Source organism: Convolutriloba macropyga, chromosome 14 (assembly GCF_964194025.1).
Source record: "Convolutriloba macropyga chromosome 14, txConMacr16.3, whole genome shotgun sequence".
NCBI classification, from domain to species: domain Eukaryota; kingdom Metazoa; phylum Xenacoelomorpha; order Acoela; family Convolutidae; genus Convolutriloba; species Convolutriloba macropyga.
The window spans coordinates 36,533,460-36,550,534 of NC_134481.1; the positions used below are offsets into that span (position 1 = coordinate 36,533,460).

At 34.7% G+C, this 17,075-nt stretch overlaps 1 protein-coding gene across 1 annotated transcript in view; it reads right to left on the minus strand.

Moving 5' to 3' along the window:
• Window positions 1-2,388: 2,388 nt before the first annotated feature.
• The window catches only part of LOC142353381 (supervillin-like), a 73,088-nt gene continuing 58,401 nt past the window's right edge, over window positions 2,389-17,075 (minus strand). Inside the window, exons 13-14 of the mRNA XM_075405612.1 lie at window positions 6,622-6,905; window positions 2,389-2,708 (exon numbers count right to left, since the gene is read on the minus strand). Coding sequence (XP_075261727.1) covers window positions 2,401-2,708; window positions 6,622-6,905 — 592 coding nt within the window. The 3' untranslated portion in view covers window positions 2,389-2,400. The remainder of the gene's footprint in view (window positions 2,709-6,621; window positions 6,906-17,075) is intronic.

Consider the following 17,075-nt stretch of genomic DNA (forward strand, 5'->3'; position numbering starts at 1 on the left):
GCAATAGATTCGTAGATCGGCAGTCTAAAAAACAGTAAAAAAGACAGACCAAAAAAATTCGTTTTTTCATTGAAGGCTGATCTGTTATACTTTGATTAAAAATCTGTATAAGTTATTGCTGCCTCTATTAGCTGATCTCAAATAACCTTCATTTAGAGTGACACACCCATTCGACCTTATCTCTTTGAATTAAAGTAAATAAAACTCAATTTTAAAGTGAGGAAGTCATTTTTGAGAGTGAGGTAAGTCAAGTGTGACCAAAAATTTAATCACGCGCATGAACAAAAAAACTCGCTCCACTAAGAGCGAAAAATGACATCATACATTCAATTCAGTTGAAATTGCATGAACGAATGAACAAAAATTGGCTGTGACGTCATATGGTCGTAACAAGAATCATGACGACGAAATAAAAACATAGCCGGAAGAATTCCGGAAGCGACTCGAAGCACCAAAACTTCACTAACAAAACCGTAATTGCAGCTGAAGCCATTACCTTCTGCATTAAACCATTAACTCATTACCTCCGCGGGTCTGATCTAAAAATCGGTGAAATTTAAACCACTGTCACCAAGAGAAAGAAAATGCAGCAAAATTTTATTATTGAAAACGTTTGGTAACGTTAAAAAAGTCTGAAATATTTAGGATGGTCAAAAACTAATAGCCTGACAAAGCTGACAGGGCCATCAAATGCCCTCAGATAATGATTCTAATCTCAAAAAGATCGCGAAAGCAAACGGCAGATAAAAACTTTTCAAAAAAGACAGGAAAGTCAAAATTATTCAAAAAAGAGTGCTCAAAATTAAGAATCAGAGAACCACTACAATTAGATTTCTAATCATGGCAATTAGGACAAAAATAATACATGATTCTTCCTTGTTTTATATATGCTAGACAACAAGATTTCATACTAATTCAAAAATTAAATTAATCATAGAAAAACAAAAGCAACAGAATAATTTTCAAAGGCAAACAATCGTCTAAAAACAATACCCAGCCCGAAATAAAATTGCAATGAATAGTAATAAGTCGAAATGTTGGAAAAAACTTTCTAGCAAACTCCCAGTACTGCCTTATTTTGAATTAAATCAATTGCAAACCGAAGAAACCAAGATCTAAGAAAAAGCTGAATTCATTCAATTTTTTAACAACTGAAAAAATCAATATAACGAAAACAAAAGTAGGTGCCAGGACAAAAATAGAATGATACAAACGAGAATGTGAAGAATATGGACACAATGTTAGGAACACCGTAACAAAAAGACCAATTCTTGATTTTTGAAAGTTAAAAATCAAATTTCAAAAATCAAGAAAAACGAGTACATTTCATTGATCAGCATTCGAGACATAGAAAAGACAACGAGTCATTCGAGACAAAAATCCAGCTTGCTGAACAGAACAAAACAAGAAAAAGCAGAATTCAGACATACGAAACAATAAAACATTTTGCAAAAAAGTGGTCAAAAAATATTTAAGACTGCATTTATGAAAAAAATTTATCTGTTTTTTCAAAAACTTAACACCAAAAAATGATTGAATTTTTATTGAAACGAAATTAAAGTCCCTCATCCCCAAAATACTATTTCTAGTAATTAAATGCAAAATACAAACAAAAAACTGAAAAAAAAATTGCAAAAAACTACGAAAATCGGATTAGCAAATGTACAATTTTATGAAACAAAATTACATCGAGGTAGAAAGAGGCATTGAGTATATGAATTATCAAAGGGAAGTTGCCATATTAACTGATTTTTGACAAAAAACAGCTAAAAGATCCAAAAATGAAGAAATTAATAGAAAAAAAGCCAAAAATTAACTGAAAAATCAAGAAATATGTGCCAATTTCGCATTTGAAACGCAATTTCAGGCTATGCAAAATACTGTGCTAACAATTTCCCGGGTTTACATTTCAACATAGCATCGATTAAAAATTATTTCTACAAAAAACCAAATTACAAGCAAAAAAACTAGGCCACTTAGACGAAAAAACGGCTAAAAACGGTTATCTATATGTGCCATTCAGTCAAAAACTACTTTTCAATGTCAAAAAGTCATTCACTAAACGCAGCGCATGATCAAAAAACTTCTCTCGCTCAGAAAAAATTTGTTCACACTGCAATTTTACTCGCTTTCGCTTTTAGGTCAAAACATCGTCTGAACGAATAGTACTTCCGGTAAAAAAAAAACCTTAAGAAAACCAGTACTCCTCTTCGAGTCGTAAAAAACCAAGAGAAGGCCAATAATAGCCCCAGCTATCGCTGTGCGGCTATTAATAAATCAATTTTACCCTGACTGGCGAACTATTCTATGGCCTATTCTATGGCGTACCCTAACAAAAAGGAGCACGATCTTATTGATGACAATCAATTGTTTAATCCCTTTGTTAATGTCAACATGAACTCAAACTACATAGGACGACATTTCCCATTTGAGAAAACTAAGAGAAACATGTTCACCAGCAGCATAGCTCCTCGCTGTTTCCAGAGCTCTTTTTCTCTCGGCAATGAACCTTCGGTTCACCGATCCCACTCCACTGTGTTGAGGGGAATCAGGTCTGGATTTATTGACTTGGTGTAATGGGGAGGAATTGAGGCTCTTAGTTCGCCTCTGTTCCAACCAGTCCTCCTCTTGAGTGTTGCTTGCTGCGTTCTGTGTCACTGGTCCCTGCCACAGAAATACGTAGGTGCCGCAGTCATACAGCAGAAAGGCTGAAACAAGAAATGCACTCAGTAATTTGGAGAAGATACATAATGAGTGCATGTTTTTGAAAGCCGCAAGAACACCAGCAAAATAAATACAACAAATTGTTTAATCAGGAAACATGAAGGTAAACATAGCCGGCAGATTGCCGGAAAATAGCCGCGATAGACGCTTGTGGCCTTCTATGAATTGAAACAACTAAAGAAATAAGACAGACAGATCGTCCTTTAATAGACCACTAGACTTTTTGGGTTAGATTCGGACAGTGAATTTTATGACACATATGGTCTATAAGGAAAAAGCCCTAAAAGAGCTTTTTCAAAACTGATATTTGAAATCAAAAAATTAACACTAATAGTTATGAATTAGGGCATATAAGTTCGGCACTACTTAATTGCACACTATTGATCTTTAACTAGAAAATATTCATAAAATTTGAAGTTCCATAAGTAAGTAAAGAAGTCATTTTTTAGTGAGGTAAGTCACGCAATTGACCTAAAAGCAGAAATGACGTCACGCACACAAATTTTAACGGCTAAGCAGTACAAGTCACAGAATTCATTGCAAAAGTCAACTCCAAGAAGTCAGGTCGTAAGAATCATCGACGGAGACGACGATTTACAAAACATAGCAGGTCAAAACCTGACGTTTAATTCAAAGAAATTTCATTGACTAAAAATAGCCGACTAACGTAGGGCGAATTGCTCTCAAACGACCGGCGAGGGGTTGGCTTCGTCAGTATCTAGCCACTGTTTAGTGGGGTTAGTTTTAGTTTGATTGAAGGGGCCTGATATTAGGGTAATAGACGATGACATCATGCCACATAACAGCCGCTGAAGTGCGGCATCAACAAAAAAGTTAAGGAGAGAGAGAGAGAGAGAGAGAGAGAGTGTGCGAGATTAAACGTGAGCGAGAAAGAGAAGGAAAGAAACGCAAGCCAACACAGAGAGAGATTGAGAGAGAGCTAGGAATTTTTTCCATGATAAGATTCGACTCTAACACGTCAAGTTTTCTAGACTTTTTATTAACTAACTCATATAGAAAACTGAAAAAGCTAAATTCCAAAAAAATCTACACAATTCGCAGTACAGAATGTGTTCCAAAACATTTTTTGTCTCTGGATATTTGTCATGTAACCCAAGACTTAAAAATCTTCCTTGGCCAGAAAGGATTGTTAAACTCGGAAAAGGACAAGAATATTTTTAAACTCAGAAAAGGACAAAAAATTTTAAAAACAATTGCAATTTTTAACAAAATCTTGCTAAAATTTGTAATAATTATATCACGCAGTTTCATTGGCTCATAAAGATCCATACACTTGGAACAAAAAATTTTCGAAAACTTTTCAAATTAAAATTTATCAAAAAATTTCTGAAACTCGAGTGATTAAAATAACGACAACCATTCCATTGACTCTAGAAACTAAGCAACAGCTTAGTATGAAACCTCAAAGGAGGTTTCTTGGCTCTTGAGGCTGGAAAAACCTTAAAAAAATGACAAACAATTTCAAAAAACATGACGATTGCCAAAAAATTTTCAAAAAAATGCTTAAACTCGTAAAGAGTTAAAATCTTTAAAAACACTTCATTGCATCTAGAAACTATACCATAAGTTGTTATCAAACTCTAGAGGATGTTCCTTGGCTCTTGAGGCTAGATAAACATATAAAATGACAAAAATTGTCAAAAAACTTGAAAAAATTGCAAGTTTTATAATACAAATCGATAAAATTTGTGATATTAAAAAGTTAAAAACCATTCATTTTCACTTAAAAAATGCAGCCACCTATTATCAAACCCTTAAGCAGATTTTCAAAACTCTGAGGCTGAAATACTTTGAATAATTACAATAAATGTAAAAGAAAAATAAAATGTTTTTATTTTTCAAAATAAAGCTAAAATTCGTGATGTTAAAATCTTGAAAAAAATCCATTACGTCTAAAAACTTTACAGTAACCTATTATCAAACACTAGAGGAGGCTCCTTAGCTCTTGAGGCTGGATAAACCTAAAAAAAACGACAAAATTTTTCAAAACCTCGAAAAAATTTGCCAGTTTTTCCAAAAAAAAAGCAAAAATTAGCGATGTTGAAATATTGAAACTATTCTATTTCCACTAAAAACTGTGCAGTAATCTTTTATTAAACCATAGAGTGGGTTCCTTGACATCTAGGATTGATAAAACTCAAAAATGACAAAAAATTTTCAAAAAGCTTGAAAAAACAGTGAAAATTTGTAAAATTTGCGTGTTTTTAGCGAGCGCTTGTTCGTCAGTAGCTAGCCACCGACAGGACTAATATAATTGCTACAAACTTCGTTTGAGAGCAAGTAAACACAAAAACTATACCTAGAACGGACTATGAGTGACGTCATTTCTGCTTTTAAGTCAATTGCGTGACTTACCTCACTAAAAATGACTTCCTTACTCACCTATGGAGTAATGAAGTTATTTTTAGTGAGATAAGAGACGCAATTGACCTAAAATCAGAATGACGTCACGAACACAAATTTTAACGGCAAAGCAGTACAAGTCACAGAAGTCATTGCAAAAGTCAACTCCGAGAAGTCAGGTCTTAAGAATTATCGACGGAGACGACGATTTACAAAACATAGCAGGTCAAGACCTGACGTACCATTCAAAGAAAACAAAAAAACTATACCTAGAACAGACAATGAGTGAATTGGGAAAACCATTTTAAAAAAGTCAAATCAAGAAAAAAACACACCCACCAGATTGCCGAAAAATATCCGCCGTTGATTCCGATAACCACAATTGGAATTGAATGAAGAGAAAACAATGATAATGATTTTTGTAGAAAAGCAATTTTAAAGTGCAAACTATTTTGATGTCATTCAGTAGTTGAACAATCTCCTGTTTCACAGTGAGACGATACAGGAGCTAGTATCAATACCAGTAAGCATTAGAGATGGTAACTAAGACTTATAAGAATCAAGTTCGAGTAACAGGCATCTAAAATTGGGCTCAATGTGTTTATCCCGTTTCTTTCTGATTTCGTTTTTTTTATACTGACTCTGTTCATTTTGAATTGCTTTGCTGAGTAACTGCTGTCTAAAAGGACTTTGAGCCGAATGACAGAAGAGTGAATATAGACTAGATAGAGAAGTCAAAAAGATTTCACGCAAAATGTCGAAAAAGCGGCAAAAGGGGCAAAGCGAAAAAAACTTTGACGAAGTAAAAAAAATAGGAGCGCAATTTAGCAGAATGAGAGAAGAGTGAAACTAGCCTAGAGAAGTCAAATATTTCACGCAAAATATTGAACGAGCTGCGAACTAAGGTAAAGCGAAAAAGGTAAAGCGAAGTAAAAAAAATAGGAGCACTATAATAGCCAGCTGTGAAGCCGAGGCGGCTATTTCACAGAAAATCAATGTTAAAATGCCGCATGTGAACAAAAAACCACTAGTGAGAAATGGAAATTTTATTCAAACAAAAAACTAGGCCTAGAATAAACTATGAGTGGATTGGGAAAACCATCTGAAAATCCAGTGAAAATCAAAGTGAAATTGCCGCACGTGAACAAAAAAAAACCACTAGCGAGGAAGCGAATTTTTGTTCAAACACCTTTTTCTCACTTTACTTTAAATTTAGAGCGAAAAATATCAACGGCGCAATACAACTCGCTTTTTCGCTCCGCTTCCTGTTTCGGCGTGACCAAAATCACCATTCCAATTTGACCCCCCAATTTGACAGCGCCCCAATACAATTAAATTCCTTGAATTGCAAAAAACCACGATGTCCCCAATAATAGCCGCTATCGCTTCGTGGCTATTAAAAAACAGTCAGATCAGTAGTATAAATTTCATTTAGCAGACCTCGAATCAAGCTGATTCAAAATAGCTGTTTCAATTTGCTCGACTGCCGATTAATAAGTATAAATTTGTTGTTTTCAATCAAGTGATACTAACCAGGTTGAATTTGATTGTACAACTGAGACTGAGAGAAAGGCAAACTGCACGGGGTCTTAGTCCCATGAAACGGTGTGTGTACTTCGCGGAAGTCAAAGTTCCCCGCTTTCTTCGTCACACTCGTCAACAGAACCAGTCGTTTAGGTGCACCCGGCATCACATTGAGGTATGTTCGAGGTAGCTTCACCGCAAGGCTCGGCAGAAGGCGATTCACTTGTTCAAAACTTATTTCATTGATATCCACGTGCTGATTTGAGGGAGAATTGAACATTGCTCGACCAGATCTGGAAAAAACAAGTGCTTCCCATTATTGCATGGCAGAATAACGATACTGGGGGGGGGGGGGGGGGTTCCACAGTAAAAACTGTCGTATTTTCAAACAATTTGGCAAAAAATGTACTAAAAATTGGATAGTGATATTTACCAAGCTAGGGGCATCGAAGTTTGCTTGGATCTTTTCCGTTTGCCCCACCATCCCCCCCCCCCCCTCACTGTACGTTATGCAACCTCAGTTAGAGACCACGTGAAATTACATAGTAAAACATTATGTAAAAATATGGCACGTGCGTCTCGTGAGTGACTTCAAATGACGTCATTAGAGGTTATAATATATATACAACTATAACCACTAGTACAATAATCTAATCTAAAATTTAACAGGAGCTCAAATTGAAAAGATCCTTTTGCTTCAGCCTGGGGAGGAGCAAAACGCAAAAAGTTAAGGACGTAAAAGTCATGCGAAAAAAAGGTAGGCAGAGGGTGAGTAAATCTTTGGCTGTAGGGAAAAGGGGAACTTTTCTGTCATAGCTTACTGGACTCATAACTTTTACGCACCCTGTCGCACGTGCTATTATACATAGTAATGTGCTATATAACAAAACACAAATTTTGTATCTTTTGTTTCAAATCCCCTTTTACAAATTATGTGTTGTCACATAGCACATTATTATGTAAAAAAGCACGTGCGCCAGGGGACGTAAAAATTATATGCTCACTAGGCTGGGGCGGGCCGAAAAAGAATAGATCCCAAATTTTAATTAAAAGGCATAAAAAGACTGGGGGAATAACAGGAGAATCCGGAAAAGGAGAGTTATGCGATCAAAACTTAATGAAAATGACCTTTTCGACCTCAATTTTACCGGAGTTTAATATCTATTGAACATACGAAACACATTCTACTCTAAATGTCCAACCTTCTATAGCAGAAGCCAATGCTCGAACAAATGGTCAAAGTCGTGAACAGATATACTTCAGCTAAAAAATCAACCGGTGAAATACCTGAAACTACTCAAAAAACTGTACAAAAACTCTAACCAAACCTTATCAAAATTAACAATCTCCAAAACATAAAAGTCAAAAAATAATTTCCTGATAAAACTATAGAAAAGTCAACAAAAAACGAAATCAAAAATCTCAAACCAAACCATAGCCGGCAAATTGCCAGAAACCAGCCTAAGTTGACCCGCTAGACGCACATTGGTACTGAAACAGAAACCGAAACCTAGCCGACAAAATGCCGGACAAAAGCCGCCGTTGACACGCTTGACGCACATTCGGATTGAAACAGAAAAAGAAAAAATAAGAGATAAAAATTGACAGAATTTTTCTAAGCGTCGATTTTTTTCATTTGGTGTGCAAATTTTGTATATTCGGTTAGATTCTAAAATTACACTTAATTCAGCTTTCAAACTCAACGCTACTAATTATCATACTCCAGCCAGCTAGCAATCGATTTAATGAAACTTGATAACCTAATGACTCAATGACCGCACTTTATATGCTTATCCCGTTTCTTTTGTTCTGTTGATTTTGTTCTTTTGACTTTGACCGTATTCACTACATTGCGTAAATCAATGCGTGAATTAATTTAAAATCCATTCAGTTGACACGGTGAGTGAGTTAAATCAAATTCAATCCTGAGAGTCGGGACATACGTAAAACGAAAAACTTGATCAAAAAGGTAAAGCGAATTAAAAAGGAGAGCGCCTAAATAATAGTCGTTGAGCCTGAAGGTGGCTATTGAAAAATTAAGAGATAAAAGTTATCAGAAATTTTCAAAGGTCAAAGTGTTTTTATTTGGTGCGAGACGCTGACGTCGGCTATTAAAGAGGAAAGAAGATCAATTCGAAATTTTTGCATTCGTAAAAAATACATGCAAAACATTTTTTTGCTTAATTTCACTAAAAATTTTTGGAGACTCGAAAAGCAGTTTTTTCTATAGCTACTTTGCGAAATTGCACAACACGTAGAAAACAAACATTCAGCATCTGTGACCGGTTATTGAGTGAAAATCAAATTTAAAAAAATTGTAACAAAACTCTCTTGAGTGAATTTCAATTAAATCATTCAAACGTGAAAATAGTGACATATGTAAAGCAACAAAAACGTCATCCAAAGCTAAATAGAATTTTAAAAAAGGAGAACGCCTAACTAATAGCCTTTGAGAGGATGACGGTGGCTAATAAAAAAAAAAAATCAAAAAGTTAATTGCCTAATAATACTATAGAAAACTAAACCAAATTCAATATCAGTCGTTCAAACTAAAAAAAAATCCAAAATTTAATTGCCTATTAAAATTGCAGAAAACCTGGAGAAATTTTAGGTGAAAAAAATACGATCGAAATAGGCTCATAACTTTTAAAATGACCTCTTCGCCTTGAATTTTTTCGGAGCTGGATATTGGAAGCATACAAAATACTCTTTAAAATGTTATTATCACTCGTTTGTAAACAAAAGGGACTATAAAAAATACAGACGTCCAATTCATTAACCTGTATAACAACAACACTTCTCTGTGCGTGATGAAATCTTTACAAAACCATAACTACTCTTCGAGCTGTAAAAAAGCACCCATGTCTACAAAAATTGCTTCAAACTTCAAATTGCTAAAAAATTGCTTCAAGATCTCAAAAAGTATCAAAAACAGTTATTTTTAACGCCAAAAATGTGAGCTGCAAATTCTATTCCGAGGGCTTTATAATATCAACTAATTTCTTTAGAAAAACTAATTTCTTTGGAAAAAAACAAAATCAGAAAAAATTGCATAAATTTAAGTTCATCAATTGTGAGAATTTTTTAACTTTGGGCATTCATCTTCTGTACCAATACGTTAAACCCAATTTTTGCTCCAGGAAACTTTCTTTGAACCGAGTTAAAAAAAACAAAATGTTCCATGACCACTGAATTGAGATATTTCTTGAAAACAATGCAATCAACTGATTCGCGGGAAATCGCTGAGATGCAGGAAAAGTTGGACGACTTTAACCATAGACAATTTACCAATCCCAGTATCTAAATGATTATTCTACGGTTGATAAAAAAAGGTGTCACACTAGCTTTATGATAGTTGGTTTTGCAAAAAATAATGAAGTTTTCAGAAAGACTAAATTTATTAAATTTGATTTTTTTTATGGTGCCACCGAATTCAAAAAGGCTGGTGGTGTAGTTTGTTGGCCCCCAGAGTTCAAAATAAAGCCGATAAATTGTCGAAAAAAGCCTGCTTGACGCATAAAGGGATTACAACAGAAAAGGAAAAAAACGGACAGAAGTTTTCTAAGTGTCAAAACTTTTTTAATTTGGTGTGCAAATTCTGCATGCTCGGTTAGATTCCAAAAAACCTGCTTCAACCTTCAAACAGAACGCTATTAAGCACAACACTAATTCCAGCTAGCAACCGCTTTAATCAAATTTGATAACCTAATGCACTATGACTTAATAACCGCATTTTATATGCTTATCCCGTTTCTTTTGATCTTTTGATTTTGTTCTTTTGAATTTGACCGTATTCACTACATTGCGTAAATCAATGTTTGAATTCACCTTAATTTAATTACTCTAAATGTTCAACCTTCTACAACATACGCCGATGCTCGAACAAATGGTCAAACTCATGATCAGAAATACTTCAGCTAAAAAATCAACCGGTGAAATACCTTGAAACTACTCAAAAAACTGTACAAAAACTCTAACCAAACCTTATTAAAATTAACAATCTCCAAAACATAAAGGTCAAAAAAAAATTTCCTGATAAAACTATAGAAAAGTCAACAAAAAACGAAATCAAAAATCTCAAACCAAACCATAGCCGGCAAATTGCCAGAAACCAGCCTAAGTTGACCCGCTAGATGCACATTGGTACTGAAACAGAAACCGAAACCTAGCCGACAAAATGCCGGACAAAAGCCGCCGTTGACACGCTTGACGCACATTCGGATTGTAACAGAAAAAGAAAAAATAAGAGATAAAAATTGACAGAATTTTTCTAAGCGTCGATTTTTTTCATTTGGTGTGCAAATTTTGTATATTCGGTTAGATTCTAAAATTACACTTAATTCAGCTTTTAAACTCAACGCTACTAATTATCATACTCCAGCCAGCTAGCAATCGATCTAATGAAACTTGATAACCTAATGACTCAATGACCGCACTTTATATGCTTATCCCGTTTCTTTTGTTCTGTTGATTTTGTTCTTTTGACTTTGACCGTATTCACTACATTGCGTAAATCAATGCGTGAATTAATTTAAAATCCATTCAGTTGACACGGTGAGTGAGTTAAATCAAATTCAATCCTGAGAGTCGGGACATACGTAAAACGAAAAACTTGATCAAAAAGGTAAAGCGAATTAAAAAGGAGAGCGCCTAAATAATAGTCGTTGAGCCTGAAGGTGGCTATTGAAAAATTAAGAGATAAAAGTTATCAGAAATTTTCAAAGGTCAAAGTGTTTTTATTTGGTGCGAGACGCTGACGTCGGCTATTAAAGAGGAAAGAAGATCAATTCGAAATTTTTGCATTCGTAAAAAATACATGCAAAACATTTTTTGCTTAATTTCACTCAAAATTTTTGGAGACTCGAAAAGCAGTTTTTTCTATAGCTACTTTGCGAAATTGCACAACACGTAGAAAACAAACAATTAACATTTGTGACCGGTTATTGTTTCTTGAGTGGAAACCAAATTTAAAAAAATTGTAACAAAATTCTCTTGAATGAATTTCGATTAAATCATTCAAACGTGAAAATAGTGACATATGTAAAGCAACAAAAACGTCATCCAAAGCTAAATAGAATTTTAAAAAAGGAGAACGTTTAACTAATAGCCTTTGAGAGGGTGACGGTGGCTATTAAAAAATAAAAATCAAAAAGTTAATTGCCTAATAAAACTATAGAAATCTAAACCAAATTCAATATCAGTCGTTCAAACTTAAAAAAAAAGCAAAATTTAATTGCCTATTAAAATTGCAGAAAACCTAAAGAAATTTTAGGTGAAAAAAATACGATCGAAATAGGCTCATAACTTCTAAAATGACCTCTTCGCCTTGAATTTTTTCGGAGCTGGATATTGGAAGCATACTGAATACTCTTAAAAATGTTATTATCACTCGTTTGTAAACAAAAGGGACAATCAAAAATACAGATGTCCAATTCATTAACCTGTATAACAACAACACTTCTCTGTGCGTGATGAAATCTTTACAAAACCATAACTACTCTTCGAGCCGTAAAAAAGCACCCATGTCTACAAAAATTGCTTCAAACTTCAAATTGCTACAAAATTGCTTCAAGATCTCAAAAAGTATCAAAAACAGTTATTTTTACACCAAAAATGTGAGCTGCAAATTCTTTTCCGAGGGCCTTATAATATCAACAGCTAGTAAGTCAAGATGGGCAGAAAAACTAATTTCTTTGGAAAAAAACAAAATCAGAAAAAATTGCATAAATTTAAGTTCATCAATTGTGAGAATTTTTCAACTTTGGGCATTCATCTTCTGTACCAATACGTTAAACCCACGTTTTGCTCCAGGAAAATTTCTTTGAACCGAATTAAAAAAACAAACTGTTCCATGACCACTGAATTGAGATATTTTTGAAAACAATGCAATCAACTTATTCGCGGGAAATCGCTGAGATGCAGGAAAAATTGGACGACTTTAACCATAGACAATTTACCAATCCCAGTATCTAAAGGATTATTCCACGGTTGATAACAAAAGGTGTCACACTAGCTTTATGATAGTTGGTTTTGCAAAAAACAATGAAGTTTTCAGAAAGACTAAAAAATTTATTAAATTTGCTTTTTTTATGGTGCCACCGAATTCGAAAAGGAGTTTAATATCTATTGAACATACGAAACACATTCTACTCTAAATGTCCAACCTTCTATAGCAGAAGCCAATGCTCGATTAAATGGTCAAAGTCGTGAACAGAAATACTTCAGCTAAAAAATCAACCGGTGAAATACCTGAAACTACTCAAAAAACTGTACAAAAACTCTAACCAAACCTTATTAAAATTAACAATCTCCAAAACATAAAGGTCAAAAAAAAATTTCCTGATAAAACTATAGAAAAGTCAACAAAAAACGAAATCAAAAATCTCAAACCAAACCATAGCCGGCAAATTGCCAGAAACCAGCCTAAGTTGACCCGCTAGACGCACATTGGTACTGAAACAGAAACCGAAACCCAGCCGACAAAATGCCGGACAAAAGCCGCCGTTGACACGCTTGACGCATATTGGGATTGAAACAGAAAAAGAAAAAATAAGAGATAAGAATTGCCAGAATTTTTCTAAGCGTCGATTTTTTTCATTTGGTGTGCAAATTTTGTATATTCGGTTAGATTCTAAAATTACACTTAATTCAGCTTTTAAACTCAACGCTACTAAATATCATACTCCAGCCAGCTAGCAATCGACTTAATGAAACTTGATAACCTAATGCACTATGACTCAATGACCGCACTTTATATGCTTATCCCGTTTCTTTTGTTCTGTTGATTTTGTTCTTTTGACTTTGACCGTATTCACTACATTGCGTAAATCAATGCGTGAATTAATTTAAAATCCATTCAGTTGACACGGTGAGTGAGTTAAATCAAATTCAATCCTGAGAGTCGGGACATACGTAAAACGAAAAACTTGATCAAAAAGGTAAAGCGAATTAAAAAGGAGAGCGCCTAAATAATAGCCGTTGAGCCTGAAGGTGGCTATTGAAAAATTAAGAGATAGAAGTTATCCGAAATTTTCAAAGCGTCAGTGTTCTTAATTGGTGTGCAAATTCAGTATATTCGGATAGATTCTAAAATTACACTTAATTCAGCTGCTAAACTTAACGCTATTAAGCATTATACTAATGCCAGCTAGCAATCGCTTTAAGTAAATTTGATAACGTAATGCACTATTTATCCCGTTTCGTTTAGTTTTGCTCTTTTGACTTTGACAATTCACTACATTACTTAATTCAATGAGTGAAAGAATTTAAAACCCATTCAGTTGAAACGGTGACTGCGGTAAGTTAGAAGTCAAACGTGAAAATTGTGACTTATTAAGTGACAATAACGAAAATTGTGACTAACGAAAAAAGTGATCAAAAGGTGAAGCAAATTTAAAAAAAGGAGAGCCCGTAAACAGCTTAGCACGTCGCAGTACCATAGAGGGAGCCGAACGTTAGGCAAAGAAGAAGACCACAGGGCTAATATAATTACTACAAAATTTCGTTTGAGAGCAATTAAACATTGACGAAATGATGAAAGTTTGTTTTGCCTCCGGCAATGTCACCCTCAAAAGAGTGAGAAGGCGCTAACCTTGCAAAACCATATAAAACATTATCTGACTAATGTCGGAAGAATTACTCTCGCACGACGGGCGGGTGGATAAAACAGATGCGCATACCGGGATTCGATCTATTGACCTGATCCCTCACCAAAAAGAACTGACCACTGGGCTATCAGTCCCTGTTATTCCCTATGCGACAACCGCTTTTATTTTAGCAACAAGCTTTACTTCGGCGTGAAAACAATGGAGAGCATTTAAAAATGAAGAACGAAAGCGTGAGGAATCCACTTGAGGGGTCAAAGAATGTTCTAGAAGAAAGCGCAAAAATAGTACAGCAGTAAAATTTGCATTAAAAAAGTACATGTTTACAATAATTACTATGAACTTCGTTCAAGAGCAATTAAAAATTGCCTATGGGACATGCATTTAAACATAGCCGGCAGATTTCCGAAAAAGCTGCCGCTGAAACGCTTGATGCACATCGGGATTGAAATAGAAAAAAATTAAGAGACAAATTGACCGATTTTTTTTGTTTTTCAGTTTCAAAAAGTGTCCTAATTTGGCAAGCTGTTTCAGTAAGATTCTAAAACTATACTTAAATCAGCTTCCAAACTGAAAGCTAATATACTTAAAACCGATATCAGCTAGCAAACACTAATGAACTTTGATAACCTAATTCTCAATGACTTAATGACTGGGCTTTATCGGTTTATCCCGTTTCTTTTGATTTTGCTCTTTTGATATTGACTGTAAACACTATATCGCGTAATTCAAAGCATGAGAAAATTTAAAATCCATTCAGTTGAAACAGTGAGTGAAATAAGTCAGAAGTCAAACGTGAAAATCAAAAGGTAAAGCAAATTAAACATAACCGACTAACGTCGGGCGAATTGCTCTCAAACGACCGGCGGGCGGTTGTCAGCACCTAGCCACTGTTTAGTGAGGTTAGCTTTCGCTTGATTGAAGAGGCGTGAGGCTAGGGTAATAGACGATATTATCACGCCATATAACAGCCGCTGAAGTCAACAAAAGAGTTAAGGGGAGAGAGAGAGAGAGAGAGTGCGAGGTAAAACGTGAGCGAGAAAGAGAAGGAAAGAAACGCCAAACAACACACACACACACACACAGCAAGATAGAAAGAGAGATAGAAACTTTTTCCATGAGATTCTAGCGTTGTTAGTAACTAAATCATATAAAAAACTGAAAGTGCAAAATTCAGAAGAAAACTTTCCACATTTCGCAGTGACGAAAATGTTCAAAGAACATTTTTTGCCTCTTGATTTTTGTCATGTAACCCATCTGCAAGACTTAAAAAGCTTCGTTGGCCAGTATTAATCGTTAAACTCCAAAAAAGGACTCAAAAACTGCAAATAAAATGACAAAAAATTTCAAAAAAAAATTGAAAAAATCATAAGTTTTTTTTAAAAAATCGATAAAATTTGTGATATTAAAAAGTTCAAAACTAATCTATCGCAATAAAAATTGTTCAGTAACCTATTATCAAAGCCTATACGAGGTTTCATGGGGCTGGAAGAACTTAGATAATGACAAATTTTGAAAAATTTGAAAAAAAAATTCAAGTTTTATCCAACAATTGCTAAACATCGTGATGTTCAAATGTTGAAAAACATTCTATTACCACTAGAAACTATGCAGCAACGTATTTACAAACCCTTCAGGAGGTTGTCTGAACCCTGAGGCTGAAAAATCTTGAATAATGAAAATATATGTCAAAAAATTTTAAAAATATAGCAATTTTTGTCAAAAAATGCTAAAATTCGTGATGTTTAAATCTTGAAAATAATTCCATTACTTCTAGAAACTACATAAAAACCTATTATTAAACCCTCCAGGAAGTTCCTTGGATCTTGAGGCTGGATAAACCTAAAAAACGACAAAAACTTTCAAAAACATTGAAAAATTTGCAAAATTTATCAAAAAAAATGCAAAAAATTCGCAGTGTTGAAATGTTGAAACCATTCTATTACCACTAGAAACTATTCAATAGCCTATTATCAAATACTAGAGTGGATTCCTTGACACCTAGGGCTGAAAAAACTTAAAAAACTGACAAAAATTTTCAAAAATCTTGAAAAAAAATTGTGAAAATTAGTATAAATTTGCGTTTTTAGCTAGCGGTTGTTCGTCAGTAGCTAGCCACGGGTGGGGGGAGGGTGCACGGGGGTGCCGATGGGGGTGGCGACAGTCGGGTGGGGGGGGGGGTGGGGGGCAACAGGGTGGTGGGGGGGCAATAGTGGGGGGTCAGCAGTGGGGGGGGGGTGGGGGGAGGGGGTCTTCAACCTCTAAGAACCGCTGTTCACACCATAAGTATAAGACTCCAAAACTGTTTGAGCTGAAACAGAGCTAAAAGGCTCTAAGAGCACTTAATGCCCGCTGGGCGCTACCTGTTTATCCCGTTTTTGAGGACGAAAAGTCAAAAGCGTCACACGAAAAATTGGTCAAGCGAAAAATCGCATAAAAAAAAAGACCAACAGGACTAATATAATTGCTACAAACTTCGTTTGAGAGCAATTAAAAAACATAGCAGGACAAGTCCGGACGTACAATTCAAAGAATTTTTATTGACTAAACAAAAAACTAGAACTAGAACGGACTATGAGTGAGTTGGAAAAAAATTCAAAAAAAATCAGATCAAAAAAGAAAAAAAAACAGATAATCAATGGCAAAATGCCGCATGTGAACAAAAAATCACTAGCGAGAAATGGAAATGTGGTTCAAACAAAAAACTAGTCCTAGAATGAACTGTAAATGCATTGGGAAAACCATTTAGAAAAAAATTAAAGACGAATTCAGATCCAGAGTCGAAAAAACAGTAAAAATCAAATAAACTGCCGCATGTGAACAATAAACCACTAGCCAGAAATAATTTTTGTTCAAACA